This window comes from Dendroctonus ponderosae, unplaced genomic scaffold (genome assembly GCF_020466585.1).
Source record: "Dendroctonus ponderosae isolate FM_Combo_2020 unplaced genomic scaffold, Dpon_F_20191213v2 Dpon_F_20191213_7, whole genome shotgun sequence".
Lineage (NCBI taxonomy): Eukaryota > Metazoa > Arthropoda > Insecta > Coleoptera > Curculionidae > Dendroctonus > Dendroctonus ponderosae.
In genome coordinates, this window is record NW_026018916.1 from 7,507,813 (window position 1) to 7,523,312 (window position 15,500).

General features: G+C 32.0%; 5 protein-coding genes across 5 annotated transcripts; 2 read left to right on the top strand and 3 right to left on the bottom strand.

Annotated features, from left to right (window-relative positions):
* The first annotated feature begins 688 nt into the window (after window positions 1–688).
* LOC109546147 lies at window positions 689–1,571 on the top strand. The gene is made up of 4 exons (XM_019916978.2): window positions 689–880; window positions 938–1,128; window positions 1,184–1,297; window positions 1,358–1,571. Exons 1-4 carry the CDS (start codon window positions 722–724, stop codon window positions 1,524–1,526), a joined length of 633 nt encoding a protein of 210 aa, XP_019772537.1. The 5' UTR covers window positions 689–721; the 3' UTR covers window positions 1,527–1,571.
* Window positions 1,572–2,552: 981 nt separating this feature from the next.
* On the bottom strand, window positions 2,553–4,088 carry LOC109546143. Its single transcript, XM_019916975.2, has 6 exons — window positions 3,759–4,088; window positions 3,507–3,692; window positions 3,176–3,455; window positions 2,989–3,123; window positions 2,825–2,932; window positions 2,553–2,710 (listed from the first exon to the last, which is right to left on the bottom strand). Exons 1-6 carry the CDS (start codon window positions 3,928–3,930, stop codon window positions 2,554–2,556), a joined length of 1,038 nt encoding a protein of 345 aa, XP_019772534.2. The 5' UTR covers window positions 3,931–4,088; the 3' UTR covers window position 2,553.
* Window positions 4,089–5,159: 1,071 nt separating this feature from the next.
* LOC109546144 lies at window positions 5,160–8,108 on the bottom strand. Its single transcript, XM_019916976.2, has 6 exons — window positions 7,829–8,108; window positions 7,570–7,767; window positions 6,177–6,393; window positions 6,002–6,121; window positions 5,824–5,931; window positions 5,160–5,770 (listed from the first exon to the last, which is right to left on the bottom strand). Exons 1-6 carry the CDS (start codon window positions 7,992–7,994, stop codon window positions 5,626–5,628), a joined length of 954 nt encoding a protein of 317 aa, XP_019772535.1. The 5' UTR covers window positions 7,995–8,108; the 3' UTR covers window positions 5,160–5,625.
* Window positions 8,109–10,313: 2,205 nt separating this feature from the next.
* On the bottom strand, window positions 10,314–12,286 carry LOC109546138. The gene is made up of 6 exons (XM_019916970.2): window positions 12,045–12,286; window positions 11,819–11,986; window positions 11,490–11,754; window positions 11,312–11,422; window positions 11,138–11,251; window positions 10,314–10,472 (listed from the first exon to the last, which is right to left on the bottom strand). The coding sequence occupies exons 1-6, from the start codon at window positions 12,223–12,225 to the stop codon at window positions 10,340–10,342; spliced, it is 972 nt and encodes a 323-aa protein (XP_019772529.2). The 5' UTR covers window positions 12,226–12,286; the 3' UTR covers window positions 10,314–10,339.
* Window positions 12,287–14,309: 2,023 nt separating this feature from the next.
* Window positions 14,310–15,248, top strand: LOC109546146. The gene is made up of 4 exons (XM_019916977.2): window positions 14,310–14,518; window positions 14,613–14,806; window positions 14,891–15,001; window positions 15,058–15,248. Exons 1-4 carry the CDS (start codon window positions 14,381–14,383, stop codon window positions 15,224–15,226), a joined length of 612 nt encoding a protein of 203 aa, XP_019772536.1. The 5' UTR covers window positions 14,310–14,380; the 3' UTR covers window positions 15,227–15,248.
* The last annotated feature ends 252 nt before the right edge of the window (window positions 15,249–15,500 follow it).

Genomic DNA, 15,500 nt, shown 5'->3' on the forward strand with positions numbered 1-15,500 from the left:
TAATGAGTATTAAATTTCGATATTCGATATGATAATCAGTTTTTTATTGAATTTTCATTGAATAAAATGTATCTCATCAAACCAGCTTAGTAATTTTTCGGTATGTAATTCCGATGCTTTTTTCCACCTGTACAAAATCAACATCCCCAAGAGCACCGAATAAAACCTGCTACAAAACAATGAAAATTCGTCCAAATCCAAAGTTGAAATTTTAGAAACAGGCTTAAGTGAAATTAAAATTGACCAGCCCGAACCAAAAAAAGTTTCTAACTCTGTGTACTCACATACAGTTTCTTTTTTTTTGCCTTTATATGCAAAAGCCAAAACTAAAACTTGAATAAAAAATTAGTTCATATATTTTTGCAACTTTAAACATTTGCTATTCTAAAAGATGGGACTTATTGACATTATCGTGTTCAATGACTCACTAAAAATATTAAGTGAGATAATACTCAAATAAAAAAAAGCAGAAGAAATCTGAAGCATACTGTAGCATCAAATTGAATCATTTGAAAACTGTACTTTTTACTCTTTTCAAGAATAATTCGTCAAGTTCGTTGATCGAAGATTCTCAAATATTTGATCATTACATGGCATCCTACATTTCCTACACCAATACGAGTTCCGTTATATCAACATGTTCCGTACCTAATTGGATAAATGCTCCAATTTCTGAAAGCGTGTTCGACAACATTTCTGACTGCTTGTGCCTAAGTCTAAAATGAAACCCATTGCATTGATAATTCCGCTATTTGTACCCATTTGTTGTATACAAATTAAGGAGAATTTTCCAAATGTAAAGGTTCTTGATACTAGCAACCAATTATCTGCCAGAAATAAAAGATCGCTAGTGTGGAAAGAGGGTGTTAACTGGGTAGCTGTAAGTTTTCCTAAACGCTTAAAAAATATTGTTTTTTGGAATTTCACTGTATTTTAGCTGATCTTTGGCATAGGAATACCGTTTGAAGTAGATGAGCACAGTATAAACATGGGCATGGTAATGAAAGCATACTATCAATTGCCAAACAACAGTACCTACTATACTCATCCAACGATCAACTTTGAGCGCGGAAAACGATCTAATTCGCGATGGAACATTTATAAACTTCTTCAAAACTTTATTGAACGGTAATTTTTATACATAGAGTTATTAGGACAATATTTACCAGTAAATTGCTTCCAGCAATAATTACAGCGATGGAAAAGCTTGCTTATTGAAATCTATTTGCGAAGTGGCTGCTGTTAGACTAGAAGAGCGATCGGGATTATTAGCAGAAATAGTTCATACTGTATTAACGTCTGTTTGTTTACTTTTATTTAATTTTAATTTAAAAACCCGTTTTTTTTTTCACTGTAGGCCTTCGACTACAGAGGAGGAATTAGCAGATTCCAACAATTATGAATATCACGCCGCAGAGAAACTTGGCAAAGAATTCCGAGATTGTAACAGAATTTTTCCAGATTGCGATGTGAGCCCGTTAGAGAAGTTTTCAAGATTTATGCGAATTAGTAAAATTATGTATTAGTTCAAATTTACTTTGATTCAATATATTTCCATTGAACCACTTTTTTATTAGCATTGCATATTTTTCATTTATTTTGTATTTGTCTTTCATCAACTCTAGAGAATAAGTAAAAAACTGGTCCACAGTGTGCGTGGAGACAATGCGAAAAAAGTGAGTAAAAGCTTGTGGTCACAAGTTTATACAGGGTGTACCAGTTATTATTTGAGGAAAATCAAATTTGGAAACTTGGAGAAATATCGGAAGAAATATGTTACAGTTTTGGGGAATCAAAATTCACAGAACTCTTAATGTAACATTTTTTTTATATTTTTAACACCCTGTATATAAAAAATAAAAACTGACAGCATACATGAAGTCCTGATCATAAAAACGGGAACACCCTATATATTAGTATTGTGAATACTAAAAGTCGAGGAAAATAAAAAAATCTAAATAATGTGACGCAGAAAATGAAGAATACTGATAACTTACATTAAAAATTGCGCACCTCCGGAGATATTATTCTACTTATATAAAAAAGCAAATAGCGCTATGGGATTTTTCACGTTTTCATGAATGAAGAAACTCACATGAAATGCAGTAAAATGTAAGTGGATTCTGTATACCCAGTTTTATTGACGAATAGTTCTGAAAATGTATAAATAAAATAAAAATACAATTCTAAACCCCAGCTTTGGAAGAGAATACTTTACGAGGGTGTTGTTTTGACTTGCATTGTAAGCATATTTGTTTTTCAGTAATAAACTGTTTGAACAACTAAGTACTTATATCGATTTCAATATAATAGTTATTATAAATTAGAATTTATAGTAACGCAGTTACGGAGTTTTGATATTACAGTTTCAGGTTCATTTCTATTAATTATTCAATTTGTAAGCTTACAGGTTTGTGAATATATTTTTATTAATTTTAATTATTGGTAAATTCAAGTTTAGAGTGCACGATTGAACTTTTTCCTTGAAAACCTAATGGATAAACCTTTAAGAATAGCTCTGTGTAAGGACAAATATCAAGAAAAACAAATTATTCATTGAGTACGTTCTTTTTTATTACTTAAAACAGATGACATTAACTGGTCCAAAGCATTTCCCTTACATTTTGGATACAAATCATCACAGTCATGTTCTAGACGAGCTGCTTGGTCATATTGATCTTCATTTACTTGTTCATCATTTGGCTTCACTCTAAAATGGAACGATTAGCTTATACTACATTTAGCCCTATTTTATATTTTAATAAACTATTTAGCATCATATTTTTTCACTTGAAAAGTCATTTTACAAGAAGCGGTCACTTACTTGAAAATAGTTTTCAGCAATTCCGCCACAAACGACCCTTTTTCTTCTGGTGTTTGATGCACTTGACAAATAATCTTTAGCACACAAGACTTTCCATCAGTCATCAGCCTATATTCAAATTAAACCTTGAAGTACTGCAAACGTTTTTCAGCATATTAACTTACGTGGAAAACAGTTCCTGGAGTTTTCCATATAAATCTCTTCTGGTTCTTCTGTGAATGTTGTTATGAAGCTGTCTGTCTAAATATTCCATTCTACTCTGATATGACTGCTGAGTTTTTGGCCTGTATATCATGTTTCTACAATAAAACGACTAAACTACTTATGTCAAGGTGATGAATGGAGATTTACCTTTGATTGTAGAAGCTTTGCCTGTCCCAGAAGTTTTTAGGATTGTTTTTATATGAGTAACTTCTAGTTCCGGATGCACCGGAATAATCGGCTTGATGTTGATATTGCGCATCTCTTGAATAACTCTGAAATGGGCTTGAATAGGAGTTAACAGGTCTTCTGGCCTCATATCCCAGTCTGGCATTATGTCTCAGATCCAGGTTGGTTGCACTTCCAGCTTTGCTTTGCCACCCGTAGTCACTTTTATGCTTATACTCCCACGATTCGGGTGGTTGCCAATCTAGAATAATTACAATTTTCAAGAGTTCAAAAAATAATGGTAAGTTTTAACCATGTTCGTAATGATCAGGGTGTTCGAGATGAGGCAGCATAGTCGTCGGTTCTTCAGGTTCTTCTTTCTTTTGAAATTTTTTGTCCAAAAATACGGGGGTTGAAGGCAGTTCCCAAGCCAAAGCGGCCGTATTGCCATAAACAAAAAATCCTATCCCATCTATAGATGGATAAGCCAAATCGTAAACTAGAAAAAAACACATTCATTTCAGCGTAATTTAGATTTGAAAATAAAATGGGGGTCGTTACTTACCGACCTGAAAAGAACTTCCTTCAGGGAACACTAAATATCTCCGTTTTCGCAATAAGCTTGTGCCGTTTTGTCTCCTAAGCTCTACATCAATATCACTTTGCAGATCCCCACAAACCGCACAGAAATACAGAACAATAACAGTCAAAAATAACATCGCACAATAGACGTGCATCTTTAACGCATAGTTATTTTAGCTTGACATAGATACATTTCAAATTAAAGTCATGACGATAAAGCGTATGTCCAAACAAAAGCATGATCTGATACAGTTAGAAATTGCCATAACGGTCGCTGCTATTTGATTTACTGTATTCTGTATTTTTATTTGTCCGAGATCTCGTTTCAAATGGAAATGTTTATCAAATAGAGGTCGTTTTATATCATTTAAACTGCTGTCCAGTGGATCGAGCAGCAAATAAAAACTATGGCTGACCTGATTTATTGTATAAATACAAAACGAAATGACAGAATAATTAATTTGAAAAGCAATTTATAGCCAATACGATCAAAGTTTCAGCAGTTTTTGATTAAAAAGTATTAATCAATTTAACAGGGTGGTTAAGTTTTAATTAATGGAAAATTTTACAGTGTAGCGTACTTTCAGACAAAGTCTTCAAATTCATGTTTCCACCAGAGAAAGTCACAAAAAATTAGATTAATTGAAATTTTTATCTGTATTTAATTGCAGTTTTTTCTTAAATTAATTAAGGAAAATACTCATCGAACTTTTGCTAAAAGAGTGATTTGTTCCCAGAAGTAAATAGAATTTGCACGTTTTTAATTTATTTGCCAAAAACGGTAGTCTTTATTTGCTTCGTTTTTTTAGTGGGTAAAAAATTCAAATTAATCTCCTATCGGCAAACATTAACTGTCTTCTATTCACATAAAAAAAATTCAAGTCAATTGTAATAATATCCTCATTACTTTAGTTAAACTGTTTCAGAAAATCAAGCGATACAGAGTGGCCGCCCTATCCTCCGGCTTTAGCTGCATGGCAATTTATGTACGACAAGAACTTTTTCTAATATGGTTATTTTTGTTACTCTGCTGGAAACAGTGTCAGTATTTAAAGTATTTTACAAGATATTAAATTATTATCATGTAAATTATCCATAAGTTCAGATCTGGCAAATATACGAGGTGGTGCATTTGCAATATTGAACAAAATTGTATGTGATGTTGTTCATATTTCTTAAATTAAAAGAGCGAAAAGTAAGACTGAAAGAAAACCATTATGGGTTTTTCAAAACAACGATTTATTTCGTTGTTTAACGCCGAAAATAAATTTGCAAAATTTAAATTTTAGATATTTAGATCATATTTTGAAGCAAAAACTGGAGTTTTCTGAAAAATGTATATTACATTATATATGAATTGACACTAACAATATATTTAGGATAATGGGATAATAAATGATGATAAAAAATTTCAGCCGCTGTGCTTGAAAAACTCAATAGCTCAGCTCATTTACATAACAAGACATTACATTAAGGAAAATGCATAACTTAGCAATATTTTATTAACATCAACAGTCCAGTCAGTATGTAAAACAACTTCTCAAATGTGTAAAAAATGCAGTCATGAAACGCATGTATGACTGCGCAACCGGTCAACAAACCTTTTTCAAATATTTTACAGAAACAAACAAAAATTATTTGAAGAAAGATGCAACTTTCTACGAAAGAAATACGTAGAGCTTAATTTATAACCAATTAAATTAGTTTTCAATTTATACTTTTCCATATTAAGTGCACAGTGTTTGTTGGGTAAATTATTCGGTTACAACATAGGAAACACTTTTCAAAATGCTTGATAATTATCCTAAATTAAGAAGACCGGTTATTAACATTAAATTTTCTATCACAATTCATGTGTATTTATTTTTAATTTTATTCCTGAACAAGTCGCTCAATACATGCCCTTCACAATTTGGATACAATTTTTCGCAATCCTCTTCTAAATTGAACGCTTTATCATAGTGATCCTCATCAACATAGTTATCGTTTTTCGGTCTGCAATTAAATTAGTTTAACAATTAACTTTTCTAACGTTTGCTCTTACCTACCGAAAAATAACTTTAATTATTTCTTCCCACATCGAACCCTTTCTCGACGTTAGTTTGCTGACTTGGCAAATCGCTTTCAATATGCAGGTTTCACCGTCTTTGCTCAACCTGGGAATGAATTCCGAATTTCTGTTTGTAAAAGCATCAAACAAATAAAACCATCAATTTGGAAACTCACGCGGACAGCAGTTTTTCCACTTTACGGTACAATTCCCGCCGACTTCGGCGCTGAATGTGATGGGCCATTGTTCGGTTAACTTTATCAAAGGAAGTTTCCTCGGCTGGTTTAAAAAAACTTCTAAAAATTAATCTCATTGTCCGTTTTCTCTGCAATTAGTCATTTTGCTACTTACCTTCCTGCATTGTGACGGTTCCAGAATCTGGTCGGGTTGTCCTTCCGTGCGTTTTGATAATCAGCATTCGGATGGCTGTTAGTGTAAATTGTATGATGTAAATTGGGGTAGTCAGAATAGGAATCTTGAAAGACATTTGAGCCATACTCGAATGAGGAATGAGAATCGTGAGCTAATGTATCCGAATACTCGGGCAATTCTTGATAAGGTTCCCATTCTAAACAGAAAAATGTTTTAACAAAATTACTATTTTGTAGTATTTTTAGGAAAACATAGTTTTCAAAATCTATGCGCCAAGAGCATGTGTATTTACGTATATTTTGATTTAAATGCAAAATGCCGATTATTATAAAAATGTTTTCTTCAAAGAAAAGTCTGAACAATAGAGTTATACTAATTATTTTGGTTTTAAAATTGAAAATTTAAAACAGGAACTTACCGTTCTATTAATTCCTATGGATGCCTATTATCTTAATTTTATAATATATAATCTTCATTCTTATGTGTACTTTAGTCTGTAGAAGTTGAGTTACCAGATGAAAGTTTGAAATGGTAACCAGTTTTTAATAATAATTGTAAAAATACCTAGATTATCGATTATTGTAATTTTATAGACAATTTTGAAGCAAATTTATCGATGATGTGAGAAAAATCACTTTCAAAATTTTCTATTGCATCCAAACACAAAAAAAACCATTTTTTTTAGATGTACTGATTAACGGGATTTGTATATTTCTTAGATAAATCCTTACCAAAAAGCAAAAACAATTCCATGTTATAATGGAGTTCCAAACAAGCACATTGAACAAAACAGTGTAATTACTACCCACATAAAATAAATTAAAGTAAGACATAAATTTGTACAAAAGGAAAATATGAATCTTCTACATTTTTACCTTGCTTTATATTTTGATGCAATAAGCTTTAATATCAAACCATTGTTATGAAAAAAACCGAAGAAAAAATTGGAAAGAACTTTTAAATAAATTAGTGTCAACAATTGTTTTAGATCCTCCCAAAACGTTAAAATATTTTTATTTACTAAAGAGGTTTGATTTTACAGATTTTAGAAGATCGAGAAATGATTTTCTGAATAGAAAATGGCATTTGCTACCAATCCCTGAGAAGAAATGTAGAGAAATGTAATTTTTGGATCAGCTCAAACACATTTGACAAAACAAATACAGGAAAGTAAATGTAATCCTGCCCAGCCTTACAGAACTTATCATCAAGAGGCACAATTAACCCATTTACGATCTCAGATCTCAAGAACGACGAAAAAGTTTGGGTTATTTGATTAGTATTGACTACTGAACAATCATTTTAGGGTATTGTTGATTGCTTACTACAATGTGAAAATAAAATATTTATATACACAACTTGTTAAAATTACCATGCTCCACTTCAGACGTATATTTCTGCTTAGGTTTTGTACTTGAGTGTTTTTCATCTTCCTCTTTCTTGATCTGCGCTAAGTGTTTTTCATTAAGAAATATTGGGGTTGAAGGCAGTTCCCAAGCCAATCCAGCCGTGTGTCCAAATACAAAAACATTTCCTTCAATTGCCACTGATGGGTATGTTAAGTCAAAAACTATAATTAAAAATGTTAAAAGTTAATTAAGCTTTCGGCTGATTGAGTAGAAGGTACTTACTTACTTGAAAAGAACTGCCTTCAGGAAAAACCAAATATCGTCTTTTTCTGGATAAAGTTTGGTCTTTGTGGTGTAAATTATTTTCTATATCACTAGATAACACACTGCGTATGCATCCAATAAAAACTGAAGCTACCAATAAGTGAAAATTTAATTTAGCAGTCATTACGTGGTTTTGTTCATAAATTTAAAATCTCTGTTCGAGAGCTGCTCTAATAGCAGTCATTGCCTCAAGTAAATCGTCTTGTACAGGCTTTGCTTTATAAATTTGAATCTATTCGATTACTGAATATTAATTACCGAATCCCAAGATCACGGGCTGGTTAAATAAGACATAATTTTTTCATTAAAAACTGTCACACTTTACTGCTTGCTAATAGTTATAACACATAAGACCATATTTGAATAAATTGTTATACATTCCATGGGAATTGTCCATATGCGTTAATCTATATAGATGTTAAAAGGTGCAACGTTTTTGAGTATCGCATACCTAAATTGAGAATATGGTTTAGTCCAGTTGATTTAGCATGTGGTATGTTGATCAAAAATGTTTACAGTTTGCTTCTCAAATTTTCTTGGTGTACAAGAAGTTAATATTATCTCAGCGGTCGTAACTAGCTAAATATTTTCCAGAAGATATTTTACTTTCAAGCCATGTTACAAGAATTAAAGAAGTAGCAGCTTATTTTGAATATTTGTTGGAAGTCACTACGGGAGGCAAAACGTCTCAACACCAATTTTGGTAGAGTATTCTAATGTAATTTATAATAAGAATTTATTACTATAATACTGGAGATCTATTTTAACTTTGGTTTACATGTTTTCATCATTCTAGAGCTATCGAACTTTGAGCACTTGGAGAAAAAAACATTTAATCAATAGATCACCTAGAATTTTGATTTTGCACCAATTCTACATTAATTCCATTTTTTGTAACAAAATATTGGAATTTTGAACAGAGGAAAAACGCCCACCATAACGTTGTAAGAACTATTACCCAATGCCTATTTCTAGATAGTATCCATTAGTTATCAAAGGAATCCGAGCTGATTTTTATCATAAGGGTTTCAGTTTGTAATAATTGTGAGAAAACTTTCAACCTTCAGAAACTGTTTAGTTAGATGGAAAAAAATAATGTTAATTACAAAAATTCGCACAAAATATTAAAACTAAACTCAATTAATTTACATATTGGAACAAAACGGTTATTATTTTTCTAATATATTCAAAGCGTCTAAACCAGGATCCTTGTCTCAGCAGAATAATCGGAAGAAAGGTTTAGTTGAATTTTGTTTATTGACAATTAAATCACAAAAGTTCTGAAACTAAGGAAAACAATATCAATTAGAAAATATATTCTCATTTATTTGAAACTATTTTCAAAAATACTACTTGGAGTAATGTTATGTCACTCCAGAAAACCGCATAATCTATGTGTGAAAAATCGAAAACAGAAAACAAACATAAAATGGAGAATTCGGTGATAAGCAAAAACGAAAATCTCTTGGCCGAATCGTTAATTACACAATGTTTGTTATGAGTAAAATGGCAGACTGAAGATACATTTGGTGTAAGGCATATCCTAAATTTAAACTGTTAAATATGATTTTAACAGGGTGTATGTTGAAATTTTCACACTTTTTTATGGGATGAAATATACAATAAAAAATTGCAACTGTATGAATACAAAATAAATAACAGTACATAAAATAACAAATATTAACATTTTGAAAATTATCCACTAGTGTCTTACATAATGCTCCCCGCAAAAACCCAATATTTTCGAATGAAAAATGTTTTCAGTTCATATAAAATTTTACTATTTATTTTTAAGTGTATAAATAATTAAGTAAAGAATTTAGTGCTTCTTCAGGTCAGTTACTGTATATAGTTGTTTTTACATCAGATTTATCGGTCGGTTTTGCTTGTTTTGAAGCAAATGGAAAAATGGATAACTGGTGAACATTAAATTCGTTTTTTTATTTGTCTGCGTTGTTGGACAGCAGGATATTTGGCATTTGCGATCGACCATTAATTTCATTACGTATCGATCATTGGATTTTGTTATATCTGACTTTATTGCGATCTTTTCAGTTCTGATTGTGATGATTAATTTTTCACATTCTCAGTTTGGATCCAAACTAATAACAATCGTTTCGATTTCATTAATAAGTCATTCGGAAACATATACGGCCTTTTGATTTCTCATTACATTTTAAAACACAGAAAAACACTAAAACACACTTTTGATTTTGAATTTGAAGACAATCAGTCTTAATCATGTTAGATTAAAAGTCAGTAGAACTGTATAAACCTGTATTTATTCCTTGCTTGCATTTTGACTGATACATGTGAGCTAAACCTAAATTTAAAAAAGTTTGTTAAAAGGAATATTGTATTAATCAATGTGGAACTAAAGTTCATTTCTTTGAAGGCTTTATGTAAATTAGGGTACCTATAGATTAGATAAATAAGACACTGATTTATATTTGATTCGTTTCCTAATATTTATTTTCTTGTTAGTAACTGAATATTTCGTATAGATCCTTGGCAGGTCTTAAACACATCAGTACAATTCAGTTTTGGATTGGCAGCGGCATCGTAATCATCTTCATCTGTATGATTATCGTGAGGCTTGGACCTAAAATATTTTTATTGGAAATAAATAGTCGTCTTTTTAGTTCAAATAGCATTCGCAGTATTTGCTGCTTCCATTTTGCAAATGGAAAATATTTGATTAAGTAAGTATACAGAAAATTCTTGGAACAATGCGACACAGAGCAGGAAGTGCAAAAGCGACTTGCGACCAAGTTGTTTTCTTAAAAATATATTGCTTACTGGTGAAAATTGTTTATTTTGTCCAAAGAAACCTGACCTATTAGACGTAACTTCTGACCTATTAGAACGTCGTTCCAGAAATTCACAAGGCTTCGGGAGGAGAAATTAGAATGGAACACACACTCATGTCAGTCGGCTAAGGATAATTTTTTTATCTGTGTGTAGTTGCTTTGATCGAAGATTTCAAGAAACCGAGCTCATCTCCTAGGCAAGCAGGGTGTTGCTCCCGGCAAAAGACCATAAGTTTGGGCATGCAAAGTGTTTCAAGATGCGATTTTCAAGATTTGCGTTTTCTTTGCTAACATAAAATAACGGATATTCGTATGTGAAGATTCTATTCTATATCTGTAGTTCTTGTCGAAAAATTTATGATTCAAATTTGAAGACTAAATAACCGAAAGGTGCAACATGTTCAACACCCTCATTATTTCTATGCCATTCCTTATCAAACATCCTGGGGTTACTTACTTGAAAATAGCTTTAAACATTTCTTCAACCAACGTTCCCTTTAGATTCTTGCTAGGTGCTGTGTGAATCTCACAAATGGCTTTTAGAACGCAGGCTTTTCCATCCAAATTTATTCTAAAAAATCGAAAAGTATGCAATGTTTTTGACCCGAATGGTCTAAAGCTGCCACCTTACGTGGCTAAAAAACCTTCCAATTTTCTATATAAATCTCTTCTCGTTCTGCGGTGAACTTCATGGTATTTCGGATGCATGTTGAATGACATGTGTGATTTACTCGAATCATACCTAAAACGAACGTTATTTAAGTGGAGTTTTATCGTAACTGACTTTAGGTGGCTTTTAAAACATTTACCTAGGATAAGGGTGATAATTGTCTGGATTTTTGAAGCTATGTGGCTTGAAATTTCTCGAATATACATTGTTAAATTTTGAAATTCCATAGTTCCAAATGTTGTTATTATATGGACCGGCCAAAGGATTGCTATAATAGCCAGGGCCAATAAAATTGTTTCTTGGATATTTCTTATCCATTTCATCTGAGACTCTCCAGAGACGATCTTCTGAGCCCATTTGTTCATTTTCCGAATGGGAATGGTCCAAATCGGAAATATCAAATACTAAAAATAAACACTGCTAATGGTTTTCCAATACAAAGGTGTTCTAAAAGTAGTTAAAATGAACCTTCAGGCATTTCTGTTGTCGTTGTCTCGCCCGTATCGTCATCTTTATTCTCAAAATCTCTCCGATCGTAATATAATTTCGAGGTTGGCAGCTCATAAGCAAGAGCTGCTGTGTGCCCAAAAACGAAATAGGAACCCACCCCTACCGATGAATAAGTTAAGCAGAACACTGAAATACAACATCAAAAGTTTAAAAATTATTGCTTGTCCTTCATAAAAAAGCTTACCCAACTGAAACGAGCTTCCTTCAGGAAACATTATATATCTGCGCTGTCTGGATAAAAACCTGTTATTCTCCCGATCCATATCCAAAGCGATATCTGTCTGCAAATCTCGAACCGCATCTGCAATTTTGCCTCTTAACAATAGGGCAATTATTAAATAGAACACTAGTGGCACAATCATCATTGTAATAAGTCAGTCGGATGTTGTTCAAAAAATTGAGCGGGCCTCTGTGCTTGAGATAACAGTTAAGCCTTCCGTTATATTTACTTAAAATATGAAAATATCCGACACGATGCTTAAACTCAAACAATAATAATTCTTAATAGGAACGTTCAAATTAATTTGTACTTTTATTTATTCGTCAATTATCACCATCGGAGTACATCTACTACTGGACTAATGGGCTATTAGATTACACTTTCTGGACACAATTTCCAACTAATAAAAAGTTGTCATCTTAGTCCGTGGAAGGTTTCACACAATAAGAGAATATTTACTGTTTAGACAGTCGCTAGTGCTTCATTAAAAAAATGTATAACAGAAAAAAATCGGAAATAACTATAAAAAAGCCCSTGCGATTCAATACGCGGATAACTTACTTGGAGCGTGAGAGACTCAAGAAGTTTGTTTTTTAAATGGGTTCGAAAATTGATCAGTCCGAATTCCGTTAAAAAATGACAAAAGATGGGATCCACAATATAAAGTAATTCAAAGTTTAAATGCTGCTCGATACTGCAAATACCTGGAAATATATCTGCAGTTGAAAATTACATTTTCAGAAAGAACGAGCAAATGCCTTGTTGAAAAATGTGTCACTAATTATCAGCCTCTAAACAATAAGAAGCAGCTTTTACAGAGATGGTAAATTCACTAGGATTAATGGTTTTTATCTCGAGCCTTTCGAATACTGTGCTTCATTCATTAATTCATTGTTGATTCAACTAGCAAAATTGTTGAACTTCTGATGAAATATTTCACTCAATTTAACAATTACTTCAACTTTTTAATTAATAACTCGAAAACGGCAAAAATTATTCGAATCATCTTCAAAACATTTCAAAATGAGCTATATTTCTCGGTTAAGCTACTGGCTTTTGTTGCTTAGTCATGATCTTACAGAGCAATAAAAGTTGTAGCGAAGGTGACAAGATTTCATTAGAGATCGAGAGGTTGAAACCTAATAAAACTAATAAAATAAAGCTACCCGGGGAGAACTTTCTTAGAGTCGGATGCAGCGCATTGGAAAGTGTTGTGTATAAATGTACGTATGTATGTGAGTTAGTTACGGAAATAGAGGCAAAGTTAAATAATTCAAACTGAACTTTTCATAGTCCAAGAAGCCTCGGTTTGCTTAAGAATTTACAGTTGGGCGTTGAAACCGGAGCACAGCTTTGCACCTTAAGCGGTCCACAAACTTTTATTTGGAAAATATCGTAACGACCTTTCCACAAAGCGTATTAATCTTGCGGAAAAATGTAAAAACCCCGGAAAACCAGTAGTATAATTGATCTTAGTTTCACTACGATTTGCTGATAATTCAATTTAAATGTTTTCTTTTACAACTCGGAATTTTAAATATGTCTGCTAAAATGGATTTAAAAGGTTTTTCATAAGTTACAAGTCGACTAAAAATAGAAATAGATAGAATAATAGAAAAAATAGTCGTAGAAAATAGAATTCCATCTTTCCAATTTCATTCATTTAAATTGTCTAATGGATTTTAGAATCCAAATCAGCGTTTCAAAATTCAATAATAAATCGCTTTATTTTTCTATCGTATCTTTGGATATGTACCATGTAGCTGTGTACTAGAATTCCTTTTTAATAAGTGCTTAATTCTAGTAAATTGTGATTGCTTGCATCTGCTGAAACCGACGGTTTAYTTTTCCTTTTTTCTTTGGTCTCATTTTTTGTTTAAAAAATATTAYGTCTATTTCACATAAATTGAATTTTTTTATATTGGGGCATATTGTAGTTCTAGTTTAGCAAGTTTGCTTCTTTCTAGTTTAGCAAGCTTATAAATATGACCAGGATTAAATCCAAAGCTTCAAGAATTGTGTTCCAATGCTACTTTAATAAATATTTGTTTGATTCAACATTGACTGAATATTACTTGCAAGTTAATCCATAATTTTTAAGGATGTGTGTTTGCCTTCGTTACATTTTGTTTGTACAATTACAGGTTATTGTGTCGAAATGCTTTTAATGGTGTTAACGGTATAATCGATACCGTTGTTGTGTAAAATAGTTGATAATTTCAATTATCGCACTATCATACAAATATTTTCTGTTAAAAAGTTAACAATAGCCATTCCAAACTAGATCAATAACAGAAGAAATGCATTTTTGGGGCAACGTTTTTTACATCTTCACTTTGTATGGATTAATCGTTGCGGTGTCCAAAGACGATTGGGAAAAGCTCAGCAGAGAAAAGCGAACTGTGTTATTACTATATGGTCCTTTCGGAATTATACAGGTGAGTTCAGCTCTGAAAAATTTGCCAATAATTTTGTAAAATACTGATTGAGTAATTGCTAGAATGAACTGATATTTGAATAATTGCAAAACAGTTTATTATAGGCTTTGGTACCCCGGTTCCTGATCTTCTCAGACCATCGACGTCGTTGGGATATTTTATGAGAGGGTTTTATTCGTTACCGAAAAACGGCAGTGATTATACTCATCCAAATGTTACGGAATTGTCCAGGAGTTTGCCGATAACAAGATGGGATATTTATCATTCTTTGGAGAAAGATTCAGAAATGTATGTACGATTTTTCGTTACCTATTGCCATCTTTAAAGTAAGAGAAATAAAATAATGAAAACATGTTGATGCTCCCATTTTAGACGAGGACATGGAGGTAGACAATGTGTCCTTCGAGCAATTTGTGAAGCTGCTGAATACCCAATCGATAAAAATCATGGTTTCTTCGAGGAAATATTTCATACAATATTTACGTAAGTCATTTTCAAACTGTTAAATTGTGATTTTTTTAATAAAATGTTTATTCTAGACCGACTAGTACAAACGAAAAAATTCGCGATCACTCCGACAATGAATATCTTGCCGCACATCATGAAGGACGAAAATCTATGGGGAGCTGCAAGTATCTTTTTCCTGATTGTAAACTTACTTTTTTGGATCTATTTACACAATTGCTAACCAGCTTTGATAACGACTAATACATGTTTTGCTACGAAATAATACGAGTTTTTTTCCTAAACCTTTTGCCATCTGATTTTGTTTTTTCAATTTGTTTTGCAGAATTAGAGAACATTATTTTAAAAAAGAATTATTAAAGACAGAAGAAAAATATAGTTAAAATCAATTATGAAAAATTTTATTTGCTTTACAAATTCTTATATTGCAGCCTAAAATGCAATTAATGAATTTAAGAATTTCATGGTTTTAAACGTTGTGGTGAGAAAAACATTTGCTTATAAAGCAATGAGGTAA

Bases quoted from the DNA above. Each gene is read 5' to 3' on its own strand.
- LOC109546147 (XM_019916978.2), top strand. From the start codon at position 722: ATGAAACCCATTGCATTGATAATTCCGCTATTTGTACCCATTTGTTGT. The intron at 1,129-1,183 runs GTAATTTTTATA...AATTGCTTCCAG, and splicing joins CTTCAAAACTTTATTGAACG to CAATAATTACAGCGATGGAA. The intron at 1,298-1,357 runs GTCTGTTTGTTT...TTTTCACTGTAG, and splicing joins ATAGTTCATACTGTATTAAC to GCCTTCGACTACAGAGGAGG.
- LOC109546143 (XM_019916975.2), bottom strand. From the start codon at position 3,930: ATGCACGTCTATTGTGCGATGTTATTTTTGACTGTTATTGTTCTGTAT. The intron at 3,456-3,506 runs GTTAAAACTTAC...TAATTATTCTAG, and splicing joins CCCTGATCATTACGAACATG to ATTGGCAACCACCCGAATCG. The intron at 2,933-2,988 runs GTAAGTTAATAT...ATTTGAATATAG, and splicing joins CTCCAGGAACTGTTTTCCAC to GCTGATGACTGATGGAAAGT.
- LOC109546144 (XM_019916976.2), bottom strand. From the start codon at position 7,994: ATGACTGCTAAATTAAATTTTCACTTATTGGTAGCTTCAGTTTTTATT. The intron at 7,768-7,828 runs GTAAGTACCTTC...TTTTAATTATAG, and splicing joins AGGCAGTTCTTTTCAAGTAA to TTTTTGACTTAACATACCCA. The intron at 5,932-6,001 runs GTGAGTTTCCAA...ATTCATTCCCAG, and splicing joins GTGGAAAAACTGCTGTCCGC to GTTGAGCAAAGACGGTGAAA.
- LOC109546138 (XM_019916970.2), bottom strand. From the start codon at position 12,225: ATGATGATTGTGCCACTAGTGTTCTATTTAATAATTGCCCTATTGTTA. The intron at 11,987-12,044 runs GTAAGCTTTTTT...GTTGTATTTCAG, and splicing joins AGGAAGCTCGTTTCAGTTGG to TGTTCTGCTTAACTTATTCA. The intron at 10,473-11,137 runs GTAAGTAACCCC...AAAATATTTTAG, and splicing joins ATGTTTAAAGCTATTTTCAA to GTCCAAGCCTCACGATAATC.
- LOC109546146 (XM_019916977.2), top strand. From the start codon at position 14,381: ATGCATTTTTGGGGCAACGTTTTTTACATCTTCACTTTGTATGGATTA. The intron at 14,807-14,890 runs GTATGTACGATT...CTCCCATTTTAG, and splicing joins TTGGAGAAAGATTCAGAAAT to ACGAGGACATGGAGGTAGAC. The intron at 15,002-15,057 runs GTAAGTCATTTT...TGTTTATTCTAG, and splicing joins ATATTTCATACAATATTTAC to ACCGACTAGTACAAACGAAA.